We start from the raw sequence: 20,541 nt of genomic DNA on the forward strand, positions 1-20,541 counted from the left end.
ATGTACACAATACACTCATACATGCATGCACACACAACACGCACATACGCACACACATGTGCATACACAACGCAACACACACAACATGTACACTCAACACGCACACACAACATGCCCATGCACACACATGCACACCAACACAAATGTATATACAACACATGCACAATCATGCACATGTACACGCACGTACACAATACACTCATACACGCATGCACGCACGTACACACAACACACATACGCACACACATGTGCATACACAACGCAACACACACAACATGCACACACATGTACACTCAACACACACACACAACATGCCCATGCACACACACTCACACATGCACACACGCACACACACACTCTCCCATTGTCCTTTGCCAGAAGCTGGGGGGCTGATCATCCCCCCCTTTCTTTATCCTCCCAGGAAAGGCTGGTTAACACAGCCATTCGTTTGCTATGGTGATGCTTCCCTCCGCACAGGCAGCATCCTGCGTCAGCCAGACCCCCCCACACACACACACACACTCTGCAGTTGAACCACTGCAGTCTCTCAGACAAAGAGTATGATGGCGATGGTCTCAGTGACCTCATCTGTGGCGGTGGGCGGTGGCTGAGGCAAGCAGCAGCCTGGACCAGCCTGATTAGCATCTCAACAGAAGCCCAGGACTGCTCAGGGCCTGGGCCTCAAACTACTTTCAGCCACCCTCCACCTTAGGCACAATCTCATTGAAAGAGGTTATCTCCCCACCCCAGCGTGAAAAGCCCCTCTGAGCTCTTGGGTCATTGTTAGTCCTTCACAAGGCAGGCCAGGGCAGACCTGCTTTACCTGGGGTTGGGCTTGGGGGGCAGGTGCCTGACAGCCATATGGCCTTTCCCACAATGGCTTGTGGTGCCAGCTGGCCAGAGTGGAAGAGCGACACATCCTCAGCAGGGCGGCAGGCTAACCGTGCATGGAGGGACTGGGCCACTTCCCCAGTCATAGCAAACTGGGGGTTCTCCTTGGCAAAGATACTGCAGTGCTTTGCCATTTCCTTCTCCAGCTCATTTTTCAGATGAAGGAACTGAGACAAGCAGGGTTAAGTGACGAGCCCTGGGTCACACAGCTAGTAAGTAAGTGTTTGAGATCGCATTTGAACTCAGGTCTTCCTGACTCCAGGGCCAGGACTTTATTCGCTGTGCCACCTACCTGTCCCAGAGGGAGCAAAACCCCACAGAATAGTCTAACCATAGCCATTGTGGGAAGAGCCTCTTAAATGTTGGGATAGCTACTTCTGAGCCAAGAATATGGCCCTTGAAGAGTTTGGCAAAGGTGATCAGGGCAGGGGGACCTGAATTCAGATTGTTACTGCCCCCGGCTGTGCCCACTGTTATGGACCCACATTATTGAGACTTGGGGTGCATAGAGTACAGTGTAGCATGCTCTGGGTTCAGTTTCCATTCATCCATTCACCCCCAAAGAGTAGATAAGTGGGTACTCTGCATGGTCCTACAGAAAATAGTTGGCTATGTTCTAGCAAAGAGGGAAACTGAGACTCAGAGATAGAAAGGCATTTAAGACCATAGAATTCCCCAAGCTGGGATCTGGGCCCTTACAGTCACATAAGTGCAATATCTTTTATTTTATAGATGAGCAGACTGAGTCCCAGAAAGGAGACATGATTTGTTCAGGTAATTCGTTAAAGAGCTGGGATTTGAACCCAAGCCCCTGAGTCCAAACCAATATCTTTTCCTCTGTTCCTGTCTATTTCACATGGCCTCACAAAAAGCTCCCAAATAGACTCCACATTCCATAGAAGAGATCTGTTCTTTGACTGCATCAGTATCCACTATTAGGGGCTCCCATTGCCACTTGGGCTACCTGACCATTTAACCAATGGTCCCTGCCTTCATTCAAGGCTGCTAGCATATCAAAACAGTGTTGACTGAGCCTGGGATACTATTCACTTGTGCTTGGGTGGGCTCTGAGCCCCTGGGGCTGATTCATATTGCCTTCTAACCCATGGGAATATTTGATCTGTACCTGCTGAGGTGAGCTCCCACTTGGTTCAGGATAGAAGTGTCGGAAAGCAACTGGGAGGGTAGCTCTAAGCTATATCGAACTAGCCCTGGGAGTTAGAGAGTTCCTGGATGCTCAAGCCCCAAACCCAGAGAAAACCAGTGCCTTAGTTTCAGGAATCCTTTCCTAACACTCCCCCCAACCCAGGTGCCCATCTTGTTTTCTTCTAAGCTAGGGGCCAGTCTGTGCCTCCTGGGCTCCCTGAGCTCATCCTACAGACAGTTGCATGGGGAGCAGACCTAGCTCAATGATACTGACTGCCTCAGGATGATAGACTCATCTCCTATTTCTTGTTACATAAAATGAGGGGCTTGGACTTGGTGTTCCATGTGGTTCTTTCCAGCTCAAAGTCCTATGATCCTATGACATGATCCTGAAAAGTAATTCAGGAAGGCACTGGACCACAGCCAACCTCACTGCAACAACCATTTTGAAGAATTCCACCATTTGTTTATCAGATTCATTAGCCTACCTGCCTGACTTCTTCCCAGCTCCCTAGCCTTCTTCCTTTCCCTTTCCCCTGCCTGGTGAAAAAACTACAACCAAAGGGCTTCCTGGCAGCAAGACTTGGATTTCTTCTTTCCCTTGCTTTCCCTGACACTACCTTGATATACTGGCCATGTTCAGCACCATGGACAGTGCCTCTGGGCAGCAAACTACTCTCCTGAATAGGTCTGCAGCCAGTGGAGGCTGAGGACCACTCCCTGTGGGGACAAAGCATCAACTATTTCTAACATTCTGGCTGTAGACAGACCCAGTAGAACTGGGTGTGGTACTGGGGGAAGGGAGGAGAGGGGGGGAAATCATCCACCTTTTGGAAACTATAGAAATTTGGGGGACAAGACTAGAAGCATATCAGGTTTTTAAGGAAGCTGTAAGACTGAAGGCAGATGGCGATTTGAAATCTAATCCCTCTACTGGATGGGAGAGTCAGTGTACTGTAGTGGAAGAAATCTGAAGCCCCAGATTCGAATCCCAGCTCTCCCACTGTGTGACCTTGGGCAAGTCCCCTGCCCTCTCAAGACCTCATTTTCCCGCTCTGTCAAATGAGGGGGCTGGAATAGATAAACTCTGCTGAAGACCCTTCTAGCTCTAAATACAATGAGTCTCTGAAATCCATACTTTACCCATTGAACAGCGAAGGCCTTAACAGGCTCTGTGGTAGGACATCAAACAGTAGTGGGTATTCAGCAGCCTGGGACACTGGGTCCTAGGAAGGCCTCTGCAGAATCCTTACCGGTGAGGCCATAAAAGGCCTTCACTGGCTGCTGGTGACAGCCGCTAGGCCTTTTGTGCACAGCCAGAGAAGGGGAATGGAGGAACACAAAAGTCTATCAAGAGACACTGTTTCAGAGAGTTCTTTGGAAGTGAGTAGAAATGGCCAATCCAGCACAGGCGTCTCCACACTCTGACCAGAAAATCAAGAAAGTGCTGACTCAGATGCTGCTCAGAGACCATCAATTTCAACCCCCTCATTTTACAGAGGAGGAAGGAAATGAGGCTGGGGTGTGTGTGTTCATGTGTGCATGTGCACATGTATGTGTGCATGTGTGCATATGTTTGTGTGTACGTGCATATGTGTGTGCATGTATATGTTTGTGTGTGTGTGTGTGTGTGACATGGATACTGCAGTAAAGACAGGGGGAGAACTCCAATTTCCTCACTTCAGTGCTCCTTATGCCACACTCTGTTGCCTTTTCCCAGGTTTTCAGAGACCTACACCAGTTCTCTTTTGATGCCAACCTACCACTGCAACTTTCAAACTGAACAACAGATATTAGCTCAGAGCTGTAAGAGGGTATTGGATATAGAAGGATGTGGCCTCAGCTTTCCTTTTGGTGACATCACACAACTTTTGTGATTGTGGGCACCAGTGTGGATCTCACTAATTAGAAATTCCCTTCACTGATACAGATTGTGACCCATCTATACCTGCCCATTCTATGGAACTGTTGTCTATGTCCTCTCATAAGTTCATCAGAGTGAGGAGGAGGGTGTCTACCCAATGTGTTAGAGGTTTTCCTTGTTGTTTTCTTATTATGAGAAACCATTATGAGAACACCTCTGGAACACTCAGGCTACCCATCTACTATCTCTGTCCTTTTATATGACATTCACTTTTGTTTTTTCAGATTGCCACTTTATGATTCACTACAATACACAAAAAGCCCAGCAGAAGTTTCCATGACAAGCTTGGGGGTCATAAAAAGACCCCTGCAATTTCCTGAAGGCAATCTGGCCTGCTTTCATCCTCCTTCTCAACTGTGGGTCAAAGTCATTGGCCATCTTTACTGTCTATCACAAAGAGACATATTGATTGACAAGTTTCATAGATTGTCCATCCAAGGATATCATAATCTCAGCAATCTACATAATCTCTTCATCTACTTGGGCTCTCTTATGATGGTCAGGTGAAATTATTCTGAGTGGTGACACACCTCTTCCAAGAAGGTTCCACAGTGTTATGGGGCACAATGTCATCTACAAACAGGAATATAAGAAGAACTTCACCATCCACAGAAAACCCCTCTCCAATTTGGACTCTACCTTCAATCGCCTCCTTCACATTGGTGAACACCTTTGGTGAGCATACAGCTCTCTATTTTTTACCTTATCTGATGTTTTGATTAAAGGGTCATTTGTGGCACCCTGCCCGGGGCCACTCCCCCAACTGGAATTCATACTCATGGGCTGAGCCCTGAAAGGGTACCTGCTACTTCTAATACTAAGGGTTCTAGGGGTAACTCTGAGGGGCTGGGTTTCTGGCACTGTTTCTCACAAGCCTCTATTAGCATGCTTCCATGCTAGCTAATTAGCCAGCCAGCTAATCAGCTCCTAGAAAAAGTATTTACTAAGAATGGTTGGTAGCAACATTTTCCCACACCCAGCTAAAAAAAAAAGCCCAGGGCATGCTCTCCCACAAATATGCATGGCTCCATGGGAAGAGAATGCTAAAACTCAGAGTGCAACAGCAGCAAGGCATGTGTGCTAAAGCTTGGGCTAAGCATGGCCTGGGAGTCCTTTTTTCAGTCTCTCTCTGGCATTCTTCGTGTGCCATGAAGGGGCCTTACTCCTCAGCTGCTGTTTCCCCATACATTTGGCCTCCCTTGTACCACTCTGCTCCTGGCTGGATGCACTATCTCCTACTGGTCCAGTCTCTCTGTTGACATTGTTAATGGGGGGTAGGTGGGAAGGAAAGAAAGAGGAATGATTCCCTCTCAGGAGCCTGGATCCTACTCTGGAATCCCCAGCTCTTCTACCACTGGCCTGGTTCACTGAGACTTGACAGGCTATTGTTTTTATACCTAGGCCCAGAGGGGTGTGTTTCTGCCAATCAGTCACAAAACAACACCTGTGTGGTATCATATTTGCTTTTGTCCAATTGTTTAAAGCCCTAGAGTACTCTCAAATTAAGGGCTTGTTCACACATTTGGAGGAAGCTTCCTTCACATGTGGTGCTGTTGGCTGATGGATTCAGGTGAGCTATCTGAGCCTTCTGTGATCACATTTTCCCATTCAATGATGTATACATGAGAGACACCTCATGGGAAAAGGACTTTGAAGGCAGTTCTAGAGACTTTCATAATCAACAAACCAGTACAATATCATCTCCCATTTGCTTCAATTTTCAGGAAGTTGCAAAATGGTGAAGAATCAGCCAGTCTATTGCTGAGTTTGGCTTGCAATAGTCTTTTTGGTTCCCACTCATGCCCTCATTGGGGATAGTTTTGATTCATGTATAGGTGACTCACCTAGAGATTTAGTTGAGATGGACCCTGCCTTGGAGAGCTGGATGACATAAGTTTCCACAGACCCACATTTAGACAGGGAGGTCAAGGCATCTCTGAGTCTGGTGGGCATTAAGGGCTCAGGTACCAAGGCTTTAGATTTGAGTATTGCCCAGCTAGGTGGCACAGTGGATAGAGCGCTGGCCCTGAGGCAGAAAGACCTAAGTTCAAATCCAGCCTTAGACATTAGCTGTGGGACCCTGGGCAAGTCACTTCACCCTGTTCACCTCAGTTTCCTCATCTGTAAAATGAGATGGAGAAGGCAATGGCAAACCACTCTGGTACCTTTGCCAAGAAAACCCCAAAGGGGGTCACAGAGTTGGACACAATGGAAATGACTGGACAACAAAAAGAAATTGCCCTTTCAGGCAGTGAATGCAAGAAGCAAACCATCCCGTGGGCCTTTCTAAGGCTGGGCTGGCCAGCTCATTTCCAAGCTCATTGTTTTCAATGTGCCTCAGCAGAAGTTCAGGGAGCACTTGAGAGGGGACAGCCCCTCTGCCAGGCCTTGAACCTTACAACTTGGTCTCAAAATTGCCCCAGAAAAAAGGCAAGGTTTTCAAATTTTGGCTAGATAGCAGTGGCTGACTAGGATTGTTTCTTCCAGCAAATAATATTTCTCAAAGAAGTTTGACTTGGATTTGGTGCCCTGTGATTAACCAAGACAAGAGAAAGACAAAGACAGCATCCGCCCAGCTGTTCCACACCGACAGGCCTGACCTTCCCAGCTGAGGGAGGGCTCTTTGTGCTAGGAAAGTGGTTGCCTAGCAACCAGGCCCTGCAGCTGCCAGCCTCTAAATGCTGAAAGCATGACTTATGGGAAGGAATAGTGTAGGAGAGAAGGGTGGGGGTGGGGGCTTGGGTTCAAAGGATCGCCCTGAATGCCCAGATCTTCCCCCAATTCCTCCCCCTTCCCATGGGGGGCCTTGGGCTAGAATGCATTGTGTGTCTGCATCACTCCCCTCACCCCACCTCTGCCACTCTCCTGTCTCATTGGAGTGGCTGATCCACAACCAGCCAGGGAGGTGGAAATTTGCTGAGTGGGTTGGGGGAAGGGAGTCTTGGACAATGCCAAGGAACAGCACACACAGTTATTCACCAGACCTCCCTTTGGGTTCTGGAGGGGAGCACTGGCTGTTTCCATTGTATAGTGTGGAACCAAGGTACATATTTAGAGTCTCAGAGCAGGTGCCACTGGGGGTGGAAGCTGAACTTAAGGATGGTTAATGGGTCAGCCCATTCCCCATGTAGAAAGCTGTCTGGAGGGTTTTCCTTATATTGAGCCTAAACTTACCTTTCTGCAACTTCAGTTTGAAGGCCATCTAGGTGGCGCTTCAGTGGCTAGATTGCTGGGCCTGGAATCAGGGAGACCTGAGTTCAAATTTAGCCTCAGACACTTCCTAGCTGTGTGACCCTGGGCAAGTCATTTCACCCTGTTTGCCTCAGTTCCCTCATCTGTAAAAGGAGAAGGAAATGGCAAACCACTCCAGTATCTCTGCCAAGAAAACCCCAAAGAGGGTCACAAAGAGTGGGACACAACTGAAATATGACTGAACAACAACTGCAGTGTAACAAAGATGTACAAAAATGAAATGGTCCTGCCCTCAAGGAGCTCCCAGTTTGGCCTTTAGGGCCCAGCACAATGAGCTCCAATTCTCCTTCATGGAGAGCCCTGATACATACTGAAGGCAGCCCTCTTCAGGCTCTAGCCGTGTCTCCCCACTAGTCCCAATCCCCACATGAGCGTTAGTTTCCATTGTGGGGGTCCTCCTCTGGGCACACTCCTGCTTCCAAGAATCACAGAATATCAAAGCCTAAAGGAAACTCAGAGGCCAGCCAATCCAATCTGTAGCCTTCCATAGCATGCCCTATAAGTGGCCTTCCACATTCTGCCCTGGTCTAATGAGGAGGGTCCTCCAAGCCCTCCCCCCAAGCTTCTGCTGGATCTTATTCTTATAGTTTCCTGACTCTGGAATGAATTTTTTTCTCCAAGTTCTACCCATGGCTTCTTATTCTGCTTCCTAGGGTCATAAAATACAAGTCAAATTCCTTTCTCACATGACCAGGAGAGGAAGCACCATCTGGTAGTTTCCTGTCTTAATCAGTGATTCTTGCTAATTTGGTTTGAAGTTCAATTGTTCTTATAAATAAAGACATGAGTGCTGTTAGCACACTCTAAATTTTGGAGCACAGGGTCAAAGCCCCAGTCTCCTTACCCTAGTTACAGCTCTAGGGGCTGGACCTGTGATTTAATTGGTATAGAGAACTCCAGCGTTCCTATATTCCTTCCACCAAAGCAGGTTGACATGTTCTTTGCAGCTGCACTGAGATATGAAGTGAATGGTTCAGAATGTCAGAGAAGGGACTTGAACCCAGATCTTTCTGCCTCTCTATCTACTCTGACATATTACCTCTCAAAATCATAATGAAAGCTATGGAGCCTGTGAGTTCCCATGATGCTATCTCCCAGAGCGGCAGCCCATGGCTAGCCATGGTTTCTTTTCACCCTATGTTTCCATCCAATGTGGGTGATCTTTCCCTCCAGCAGAAAGGATGGGCATTCTCATGCCTCTTCCTGACTTGGAACTCCCTGCCCACCCTCTGCAGTCTGGCAGGGTTCCTGTCACTAAGGGAGACAATGTCTGTCTTGTGATAGGCGGGTCTATCTTAATTGTCACCAAAAATAGCTGCAGATGCAAACTTAACTTTGGATGAGCTATAGGACTTGTCAGCTCAATGCGAATCTAGCTCTCCCCCTCCCCATCCTTTCCTTCATCCATCCCCCCCATCCCCATACATGCACACTTCTTCTGGGCCTCAGGCAGAAGGAGAGAGTTGCCAGTTTTTCCCAGTAATGAATCTGGTTTTCTCTAACATTTGGAGAAAATGTCACAGATCTGCCACCTAGTTCTAGTCCCTTTGCCCCTTCCACCTCATAGTAAGAATATGTGGGTACATGGTGGGTGTTTGGTCATCATTTCCACAGAGCTGGCTCCCCTTAACTTGGAGAAATCGACATTGAGGCTTAGAGGGAATATTCAGAGGCTGGAGAGGGGGGTGGCCTCCCCTCAGCACACCCCAGGAAGCCTCTGCCACTGGAAAGTTTAGAGTCTTTGGCAGAGGGCCTCAGTGAGCTTGTCATCTCTGGAGGAGCTCCAAGCAGAAGCTTAAGTAGGTCACCTTTCAGGGTGATCATATCCTTTAGTTCTCACATCATAGGGTCATGGAGTTAGAAGGGAACTTAGAGGCCACTGAGTCAAACCCCCTCATTGACAGAGGAAGAAACTGAGGAAGGCAGTGGTCAAGTGACTTGCCTAGGGTCATACAGGTAGTAAGCATCTAAGTCAGAATTTGAACTCAGGTCCTCTTGACTCCAAGCACTGAGCTACCCAATGGCCTCAGACACCTTGTTCTCCAGGAAGCCTTCTCTGACCTTCCCCCTAATGAAAAGGATCTCATTCCGCTTAAAGTTTTCACAGCTCTTTGCCTACAGCCCTCTTGTGCACTTCTCTCATTATTCTCTCTAGCAGAGTTATTTTCATTTATTTTCTTCCCTTTAGATTATAAACTTAAGAGGGTGGGACCTCTGTCCAATCTTTATATTCTGAGTGTTGGGTATTGTGCCTTGAATACAGTAGGCACTTAATGATTGCATACTGACTGACTGAATGAGAATCATCCAGATGGCCCTACTGGCCCATCAGCTTGGGATTCTGACAACTGAACTCTGAAGGAGGAGGGAGTTACTGTGTCAGATCACACTCCAACCGATGCCAACAAAGCACTCCTTTCCTCTCAATATTCCATAGCTTTCTTCTGACCTCAGTTAATGGACACTTAGAGTTACTCTACCTATCTTCAGACAAGGAGAGAGAGGAGGGAAAGAGAGAAGAGAGAGAAGGAGAGGAGAGGGAGGAGAGAGACACACAGAGAGATGGAGAGAGAGGAGAGGGAAGGAGACAGGAAAGAGGATAGAGAAATAAAGAAGATAGAGAAAGAGGAGAGAGAAGAGAGAGGGGTGGGGAGAGAAAGTGAGATCACTCACTAGCCACTGCATTAACAGAACTGTCAAGGTCCAGCTGTCAGAGCCATATGTCACCATCTGGCTATGCTGACTGGCAGATCAGAAATGCCCTGACATCTAAATGCTGATCCCTGACTTGGGCAGATGAAGCAGCCAGTCTTTGGAAGGAATAGGGGCTCTGGGATGGGGCAGGGCTGCTTTCTTCTCTCAGACCTCCTACAAGATGGATATTATCCTGTGGGGAGTGGTCCACATTGAGAGTTATTTCCAACTGGCAAGATGCTTAAAAGGAAGAAGTCTTATGGTTCAAATGTCCATATGGTATCAGGAATACTTATGGCCTCCCTTGAGTTTTCCTCTCAGGTGAATGGGCCTCACTTCACTCCAGGTACCAGTCATAGCCCCTGAGCTCACTGGCTCCAACAAAACCTCCCTCTCTGTACTATATAATCCAGGATTCCTTTGGTTCAGCCAATACCCAAGATAAGATGAAATACTACAAGACTGAGTTTGCATGATGGCCTGTGGCCTACCCACCAATGTATCATAAGTCAGAATTAGATTCCCCTCTGCTGTGACACAAGAAGTCAGATTCTTCTTCTCTGTCTACTTCAGACCATGTAGAAGTTGGTGCTGGGGACTATCCCCATTCTGCCCATCCCTACCTGTTGACTTTTATTTTTACTGTGTACCCCTTACTAAGAGGGTATCCGGCATGTATTGGTCTCACTGGTGCCTTGTTCTCTGACTGTGCCACTAACTGAACCACATCTCCCTTAAGGTAACTTCCAGGTGATGGAACAACTATTCCCTGCCAAAGGTGATTTCCCTCATAGACTCCCTTCTGACTGATTGGGCTGCTTTGGACAGGCTCTTGGCCTCCCTCAGCTGGCCTTCCCCAGTTTCATGGTGCTTCCTGTCACTCCTCCTGGCCTCCAGCCATCAATCTGTTTCTTTATCATCTTTCTAAACTCATCAGTCCTGCTTTGTGTCCCTCACTGAATTATTGCCCTCAAATCACATTTCCAAATTATGAGTACAGGGTCCTTTTTGTCTCCGGCAGAAAAGACACTTCACATAAACATAAAATTGGGGAGGAAGGGCATCTATGACCTTCTGTCACGGATCCAAGTCAATTCAATCCCACAAGCACTAGTTAAGCACCTACTATATGACTGCTACATAGAGCCACACAGTTGCTAGGAATACAAAGATAAGAATGAAATGGACCCTGTCTTCAAGGAGCTTACATTCCACTGGGATAGCTCGACTCCAGCCCTGAAAGAGATGAGGTAATGAGTTCCCTGACAAACCCAGGCAAATCGGAAAAGATTTGTAAGAGAAAGAAATGAGGTTGGGTCAAAAAATACCCTCTGACCAAGGACCACGGCCATGCTCTCTGAGGAGGAAGCAGTTGCCTGTCCCCCTGAGAATGCTATAATAGAGCCTCGGAAACTATGGGGCGAGATCACCCAGAACGCGGAGGGTGTGATAGTGATGGCATTTAAAGATCCCCCTGTATTGGCTTGGTTTTTGATTGTGTTAAAACCCAGAGCTTGTTAATCCCACCTGTGGGATGGACTTGTTGATGTGAAAAGAAAGTCCTGAACTGGGAGGAGCTGGTGACGTAGATTTGGAGAGACAAGAGAGAGGCAGAAGAACTTTTTCGGAAGCAGCACCTCCTGGAGGAAGAGAGAGACTGAGAGGATTGCTGGGGGCCACTTTGAATTGCCCTGGACTTTTGAGACCTGCCCCCTGAGCTACCAAGGACTGAGGAGACATGGCTGTTTTGCTGGTACTTTGTCTGTCTGTTTTGATGTTGTTTTGCCAGATTTGTCCACTGGTGAAAGACAGTCCTGTTGAAGAAGTCCTGGAACCTGGCTGTTGGCTAAGAAGCCCTGAGACTGTCCTGCAGACAGAGAGTGAATACTGTCCACTGGTGAAGGACAGTGCTGTTGTTGCAGGGGTCTGGGAACCTTTCTGTTCATTCAGAAGCCCTGAAGAAGGATTTTCTTGTTGTATGTTTACAGAAATCCTGGGAGAGGGTTTTCCTAATGTTTTCAGGGGTCCTAGGACTGTTCTGCAGACAGAGGATGAATTAATGAAGAGACTGGCAATGTATCTTGTGGCCTTGCTAAGCCTTGTCTCCCCAGGAACTAAGGTTACTGAGAACTTGCCTCCTGTCAAGATGAAGAAAAGACCTCCATTTGGGTATTAAGTGCTGTGCTTAAACTTGATGTAACTCTGGGGTAGATTCAATTGTGATCCAGGGGTGGAGAACTTTTGACCTTTTTGTGTTCTATGGTTGAACAAAAGAATGTACTTTACTTATGATTGGAAACTAATCTCCATTTGAGAAGAGGGGCTTTGTGATGGACTAAATGAAGGTACAGCCTAGGGGTGGAGTAGTATTTAGAACAGGGACTTTGTAATTGATTGAATGATTGGAAGGTCCTGGGGTGGGGTAGTCCTTGGAGATTATTTAATCACACTTAGTAAATGCTGTATTTGGAATGATGTCATGTTTTGATCTTCTCTGTTCTTGGTTGGTCACTGAATAAAATGGAGAGCGCCTATGCTGGTATTCTGAACCTTGGGAAGTTGCCTTTCCTTGACATTACATTACAGAGGAGTAAGAAGAAAAGTGCCATAAAAGTTGGGGAGTCCCTGCTTCTCAGGAATACTGAGGCAGCTATTTGTTGACTTGATAAGAATAATAGAGAGAAAGAATTGAAAAAACACTACCGGGTAGGCTAGGTGGTGCAGTGAGTAAAGAACCGGCCCAGGAGTCAGGAGGACCCAAGTTCGGTTCCGGCCTCAGACACTTAACACACACACATACACACACACACACACACACACACACACACACAACTAGCCTTGTGACCTTGGGCAAGTCACTTAACCCCAATTGCCCTCCAAAAAGGCAAAAAAAGGACTACCAGTGACAATGGCATTTTGGGCATGAAACTGGAGACCATCAGGACACAGCTATGTTTTCTTTGCCCATTGAAAGCAAGGGATATCAAAAGAGAAAAATTAATTTGGGAAGTGAACAGCTGTCTAAAAAGGTAGTATCTGAGAATTGGCTTTACATTTCTGAATGATAGCTTATAAAAAAGGGTTGACAGATACCTGGCCAGGGATAAAGTACACCTTTCAGAGGCTGGTAAGACAAGTCTAATCCAAGAGGCTTTAAATGAAAAATGACGAGAGAGGGAGAAGACTGCCTGTATATATCTCCAAAGTTAGATACTATAGAGAGTAGTCACAAAGAAGGAAGAATAATGGTTCAGATACCCACAAATTCATAGAAGTTAAAACCCAAGAAGTGAACCTATGTCCCTAAGTGTTTATACATAGATGCCCAAAGTTTATTCACCAAACAAAAGGAATTAGAGCTCCTCATGCAAGGGAGGATATTTTGCCTCCTAGGGAACTCCTGAGACTTTGTGGAATGAAACCTATGGTTAGATTATGGCTCTAGATGGGTGTGCCTTATTCAAAAGAAACAGGCTAGGAAAAAGGGGGTGGAGTGATACTATAAGTTAGTACTATATTTGTACTATAAAATATTCATGTGAGGAAATGCAAGAATGAGAGGGTAGAATATTTGAGTGAATGTCAAAGCAGGGATAGACAGAAGTGATTGTGTCATTGGAGTATACTACAGACCACCAGCCCAGAAAGAGGAAATCGATGAAGGAAACAGATCCATGAGGCTGATTCAGACATATGGTGTAGTAGTGAGTAGTGGTGGGGGAGGGACTTAAATTATCCAGACATCTGCTAGAGCTCTGTCTCTGCCAAAAGCAGAGTGGCTCATAATTTTTTGACTTGCCTTAGGGATAATTTTGTCCTTCAAAAAGCGGAGGAACCAACAAAGGGAAATTCTATTCTGGATCTGATCCTCACAAAAAGGAAAGAACTGGGGGCAGGGATGGAAATGATGGGAACCCAGGGGAGGAGTGAACACCCTATCCTAGAATTTGTAATAGAAGAGAGAATTGATCCATAATCTGACTGGCCCCTTCCTTTCTGAAGGCAAATTTCAGAGATCAGAGGAAAGATGGGTGGAATCCCATGGAGTACCATTCTTCAGGGGAAATCAGCCAGGAGAGATAAGAGTCATACAAGAATGGAATTCTGAACAAACAAAAGGAAATAATTCTAATAAGGAAAAAAATAGGATTCATTTGGAAAGATTAATGTGGATGCATAGGAAACTCACTAACAAACTTAGATTGAAAAGAAATGTACAGAGAAGGTGAAAGCAGAGTCGGGTAACAGAACATGAATACAAAAGCATGGCACAGTCTTTTGAAAATAGTATCAAGAATGCTAAAGCACACAATGAACAGAGGCCAGTGGGGGGAATGAAGCACGACAAAAAGGGGTTGGAGAAAAAGGGGGAAGAAGAAGGGATAGGACCCACACTGGGGGCATATGGGATGATGACAACTGCTTTCAGAGGAGAATGGCCTCCCCACACTGGAGGGGGCAGAACAAAGTTGACTAACAGAGAACTAATCCCCAAGATAAGTAAGGAGAGGGTATCAAGTCCCTGGGTCCAGATGAGTGCCCACCCCCAAGTCCTGAAAGAATGGGCAGCTATGGCTAGTGAGCCACAGTGTGTGCTATGTAGAAGTGCAGATAGGATCCGGATTTTCACAAAAGGGAAGAGAACAGAGTCTGCCAATGATTCTAGGGACAATGCTCAAAAGGATCATTAGAGAGTTGGTTGGTGAAGTCCAGAAAGGGAAGCAGTTATTGCTAGGAGCCGGCTGGGCTTCCTCAAGAACAGGCCAGGTGAGGCTGATCTCTGGTCCTTTCTGGACCACGTTGCCAAACTAGTCGATGAGGGGACTGCTATGGAGAGAGTTTACCTATGTTTGAGCAAAACTTTGGACAAAAAGCTCCTCATTCCATTCTTGTGGTAAAGAGGCAGAGATATGGATCCTTAGATAATAACATTGGATTCAGAACTGGTTTGCACGGTCTGATTTAGAGTACTTGTTAATGGCTCACTGTTAATGGGCTAACAGGTCTCCAGTGGAGTACCCTAGGGATCTGTGCTTAGCTCTAGGCTGTTTCACATTTTTGGTCAATGACTTGGATAAAGGCCTTGATGATACACTCATTGAGTAGGCAAGTCAAAGGTGGGAGGGAGTGGTAACTCATTGGATGGTGGGGTCAGGATCCACAACGTGGGTCTGACCTTGCCAGGTCAAAACACTGGGCTGAATCTTAATAAAATTCAGTCCAACAGTTTAAGTGTCAGGTCTTATATCTGGGGTGAGAAGGGTTGTTCTCACAATATAAGGGCATGGTATGAACAGATAGGAGTTGTTTTGAAAAGGATCTGGGAGTTTTAGTGTACTACAAACTTCATATCTGTCAAAGATGTGGGGTATGGTGGCCAAGAAATTTAATAGCAGCTTGAGGCAGCCAGGGGGTGCTACAGTACACAGAGTGCTTGGCCTAGAATAAGGAAGACTAGACTTCAAATCCTATCTCAGACACTTCTTAGAGCTGTGTGACCTTGGGCAAGTCACTTCATATCTGTCTGCCTCAATCTTCTCACCTGTAAAATGGTAATAATAACAGCACCTACATTACAGAGTTGTGATGATCAAATGAAATCATATTTCCCACAGTGGAATAGGCTGCCTCTCAAAGTAGGTAGCGGGCTGGCCCTTCAAACAGGCAGCTGGCTCTTTGTGGACTATGCTAGAGGGAGGATTCCTTTCAGGTGTGGGTTGGACTAGATAACTGTTGAAATTCTTTGATTCAGGGAGAGATGACATGACCTGCTTTTTGACCGAAAGGTACCTGACAGAGGCAGGATGAAGCAACACAGAACAGCCCCCATCAGTGCCCTGGGCCAGGACTCTGGGCAAGGCACTTAGACTCTCTGGGCCTCCTTTCTTTTTCTGTATGATAGGAAACACCCACATCTGCTGAACACGCTTGTTAGGAGCCTCAGAGGCCTCTCTGTGCCTAAAGCATTTCCCCAAAGTTAAAGCCTGATACAGACATCAGTTTTCATTATCAACAGACAAGCTAGGGAGCATCCTTGCAGCAGTGAATGTCTTTTTTTTTGCTTTGTGGAGGGCAATTGGGTTTGTGACTTGCCCAAGGTCACGCGGCTAGGTTTTTTTTTTGTTTGTTTGTTTGTTAAGTGTCTGAGGCCGGATCAGAACTCAGGTCCTCCTGACTCTGGGGCCAGCGCTCATCTCACTGTGCCATCTAGCGGGCCCTGCAGTGAATGTCTTCTATGCCTAGTGAGCTATAGGGATGGAGGAGATGGTCTCCAAGGGCCTTTCCAGATAGCAATCTAGGATTCCTATGGCTGGACTCCAGATCTCTCGCCTGCTCACTGGGCCAACCAGCCTCTCTCAGACGGTGACTGTACACCCCCTGGGCATGGGGCGGGAGAAGGTAGGTGCCAGGGTGGGGGGCAAGGGCCCAGGCACTTACCTGTTTCCCATCCAGAGTATACAGCTTTTTGACCACTCCCGTCTCCAGTTTGATGGCTTCAGTGATGTCAGTGAGGACTTGTTCAAAGGAGTGGGCGGTCTTCTTGTTCAAGAGTACTCGCACGGCCTTGCGGGGCTTCACCCCACTGCGAATGATGGTCACCAGCTTGGGCCGAACAAAGTCCTTGTTCTCTCTGGCCTGGGCACTGTGGCTGCTGGCCAGGGACTGCGGAGCTTTCAGATTGGCCGAGGTCTTCACATTGACCGACCAGTTGGGGTTGGCGTTCTTGGCGTACTCCACCTTCTTGAAGAAATTGTCCGAGGAGCACACGTAGCTTTCACCTGGAGGGAGAACCAGGAGATCAAGCAAAGCCAGAGGCACCAACAGATGCGTTGGTCAAACCTTGCAGAGCCCAAGCTGATGGGCCTAAAAAGCGTGCCATAGTGCAGTTTGGCCCTGAGAGCAAGTCTGTTGGTTAAGATCTCATTTATTGGTCAAAAAGTCACCAGCCAAATGTGGTTTGAGTGTGGCCAAACACCATGACCCAGGGGGGATGGCAGAGAGGGGGAAGAGGGATGGAGGGAGGGAGGGAAGAAGGAATGAAAAGGAGGAAGGAAAGAGAAGGATGGAGGGAAGGAGGGATAGAAGGGAGAATAAGAGCGAGATTGGGAGGCAAGGAAGGGATGAAGGAAGAGGGAGGAAGGGGTGGAGAAAGGAAGGGCTAGGGGAAAGAAGGAAGAGAAGGAGAGAGGGAGGGAGGGAGGAAAGCCCTTAGCCCACCACCACCAGAAACAGAGGCAGCTGGGGGTGTGGTAGACAGAGCTTTCCATCTGGAATCAGGAAGACCTCACTTCAAATCTGCCTTCAGACACTTGCTAGCTGTGTGTCCTTGGGAAACCTCTAATTACCTCAGTTTCCTCAACTTTAAAAATGGAGATAATAATGAGAGCACCTACCTTCCAATGAGATCATGCTTGGCACAGTGCCTGGCATATAGCAGGCACTGTAGAAAAGTTTATTCCCATAGAAGTTTGACTTTGGGTATAATAAGACATAGGTCAACCCCTCCCCAATCACAAGAGGACTTGGCCCACTGCAGTGGACCTGTTCTGTCCTTACTGGGCTCTGGCTTGCAGAACTTCAGGGCCTTGTCCCCCAACATGAGTGCCAGGTCCCATGCCAGGCTCTGGAGCTATAAAGACGAGGCCCTGCTCTCCAGGGGCTTCCATTCCCAGCGTGATGCCAAGATCTCACCCCCAGGCATATGATTTATCATATGGACACCCAGTCAGATTCTGCCCTGTTGATGTTGACAATGATAAGAACCAGGGACATTTAGAGAGTGCCCTTTACTGACACTCAGTATCTCACTGATCAGCCCAAACTTTGTCCCTGAACCAGATGGCATCTGCAAAGACCAGAAATAGGCCTCTCCCTGTATGTGAGCACCAAGCCCTCTGAGGGCTTCAAGTCACTGCATAGATGCCAGACCTTAAAAGCCAAGGATACAAGACCACTGTGTGTGTGTGTGTGTGTGTGATGGGGGACCTGATTATTCTGCAATCCCCCAGGGGCCTGGTCAAGCCCTCTGTATGTGGCATAGGAGGAAGGACCCTACATTTAGAGGCAGAGATGCTGGATTCGAATCCTGGATCTGGGACTGTGGGACCTCAGGGGTCCTCCTGTGGAATTAATGTGGGGGGACCAGGTGAACATCATTCTCTGATTCCTTATATGTAGTCTTTCCTTAATTCTCCTCCCTTTCATGGTCTCTGACTGCATTTTGGGGGAGCGTGCCTAGTACCTAGTGAGAGGGAGATGGAATGCTGCTGATTTAGTGCTCACTCAAGTCCTTTCTGCTTTGGGCCTGGGGCCCTTGGTGCTGACCTGTATGTAGGGAGAGAGCCCTCAGGTCTCAGCACCCTAAACCCACTCCCCACAGGCAGCAGAAGCAGCTGCCACAAATGGTGCAAACTACTTTGAGTGGAGCTGGGCAAAACCAGGCAGGAGGCCAAGCTTGTCTTGGGTCCTTGCCCCCATTTGGGCTGTTCTCCTTCCCCTCTTGGCCTAGCCCTTGGAAAGAATGGAGCTCCCCTCCTAGGGGAGTCTTTAGGAGGTGTTGTGCCAGAGGGGCCTGCAGGAAGGAGCCAGAGCTGCCCACCCTTAGTCTTGGCTCAGGCTGGGGACCAAAGTGGACCGCCCCAGCTTGAGCTCCCTGTGTAGCCATGGCATTCCCCTGGCCTTAGGAAACAGCTACACCTTTCCACAGCTGTTTCCCATCCGGTCACAACTGGCAGGGAATGGCCCCCCAGGGAGAGGGCTGTTAAGGAGAGCCCCAAAGTTAACTGGGACAGAGGAAGCCCAGTCATGAGATGGCAGTGGGAGTGGGTAAGAAGGGGGAAGGGCCGGTCAGAGGCCATTTTCAGGCCAACCTACCTTTACCTCCAGGCTAAGTTCATCTCACAAGCTGGAAAGTGTCCAAAGGAGGGTGACCACGAAATAAGGACACGTGAAGGTTGGCTGGAGGCAGTGGGGATATGTGACCTGGACAACAGGTGTGTATGGGTGGGGGAGGCTGTGTATGGGGGGGCTTTGGAGGGGGAGATCTCTTGGCAGGGAGTTCCTCCTCAGGTTGGACTTGGTCACTTCTGAAAATTCCTTCCATCTCTAAGGCTTTCCGTTTCCATTACACCTGGCACATCTGTACACATACACATACATATGCGGCTATCTCTTATTAACTAACTATATCCATTACCCACATATGCTCCCCAAGTATCTGGCAGTATTCCTCTGTCTCAGCAGATGGAAACCACTGGAGAGGAGAGTGTGATGGGCCTTAACTGTGTGGAACAAAGGAGGGCCAGGAGGGGCTAGGAGTCAATGTCCCCAGGAACAGTGGGGGCAGTCAGTGCCACCCTGTCTAGACAGTTCTGGAAATCTGGCACAAATGTAGCCCCACATGCTCCTGAACCATCCTAGAACCTGTTGGCTCGTGTTTTAGCCCCAAGTCAGATGCAGCCCCCAGCCAGAGCCAGGGCTGGAGGGATCCTCCACCCCCACCCCTACCATTACCCACCAACACTCAGCACTGGTCCCATGTCAGGCCCTGTCGTTGATCTGTTGGCTAGGATTAGCAAAATTAGCAGAGACAAAGTATACTTCCAGAGGGCTTTCCTACCAATTGCCTCCTTCTAATGTCACAGCTGCCTTGGGCCAAAGGGAACATGGGCTTGACGACTCTCACTTTGGAGGCAGAGAGCAGCCAAATGGCCTGTTGGGGATCCCGCATCTGGGACTACTGACTCTTTGGGTCTGAGGAAACCCTCAGCAGGGAGACTAAAGAAGAGACCCCCGGCCAAGTGGCTGCCAGGGTTTCAAGGCCACGCATTTTCTTTAGAAGGCCCTTTGCTAGGTACCAGGGCTACAAAAATGGAAAACTTTCCAGTCCCTGCCTACTTGGAGGTTACAATCTAATGGAATGGGTCAGAGAATGGGAACAAATAAGTACGGCAAGGTAGGGTGTGATGGAAGTAAACTGAAGGAGGGAGAAAATCCCTTTCAGCTGGGGGAGGGGGCAGCTCCTAAGCTGATCCAGGAAGGCAGAGAGTAATTCTACCAGGGAGCAATCACAGACTTGTGGGACTGAGATGGTGTGAAGAAGGAGAGCAAATGAGGGGGGCAGTGAGTTGGCTGGTTGATTGTAATACAGAGTGTGTGAAGGGAAGTAATGTAAAATGACGGTGGTAGGTTGGGTGGAGCCAGGATGTGGAGGGAAGGCCTGGAACGTTAAGCTAAGGAGTCTGGCTTTTTCTGAGAAAGGAGGAATTGCTGGCATTTAATGGGTATGTGGATGGGGCAGGGGAAGGAGGGTGACACAGTCAGATTTGGGTCTTAGGAAGACTCTTTTGGCAGCTGAGTGGAGAACGGACAGGAGTGGAGAGAGACTAGAGGCAGGGAAACCTGCCAGGAGACTACTATAATAGTAAAGGTGGGAGGTGGCGGCTGGGAGTGGGGAGGAGGCAGATTTGAGAGATGTTGGGCTGGGGTAGAATCATGTGGATAGGCAGCTGATTGGATGTAGGGGAGAAGGAAAAAGGGAGTCAAAGATGACTGGGGTTTGCTTCTGTGTTAATGTCAGGAAAGTCTGGAGGAGGGCTAGGTATCAGGGGAGATGAGTTTATATGGAACTGTTG

General features: G+C 48.0%; 1 protein-coding gene across 4 annotated transcripts in view; it reads right to left on the reverse strand.

The window, feature by feature from the left end:
* DCX (doublecortin) overlaps positions 1-20,541 on the reverse strand; it is a 46,622-nt gene that overhangs the window by 18,375 nt on the left and 7,706 nt on the right. For all 4 annotated transcript variants that reach the window (XM_069065202.1, XM_069065199.1, XM_069065200.1 and 1 more), the window contains exon 3: positions 16,346-16,686. In XM_069065202.1, the coding sequence (XP_068921303.1) occupies positions 16,346-16,686 (341 nt within the window). The remainder of the gene's footprint in view (positions 1-16,345; positions 16,687-20,541) is intronic.

Source organism: Petaurus breviceps, unplaced genomic scaffold (assembly GCF_028583685.1).
Source record: "Petaurus breviceps papuanus isolate PSGF00001 unplaced genomic scaffold, PetGlider_PUasm1.0 90681, whole genome shotgun sequence".
NCBI classification, from domain to species: Eukaryota; Metazoa; Chordata; class Mammalia; order Diprotodontia; family Petauridae; genus Petaurus; species Petaurus breviceps.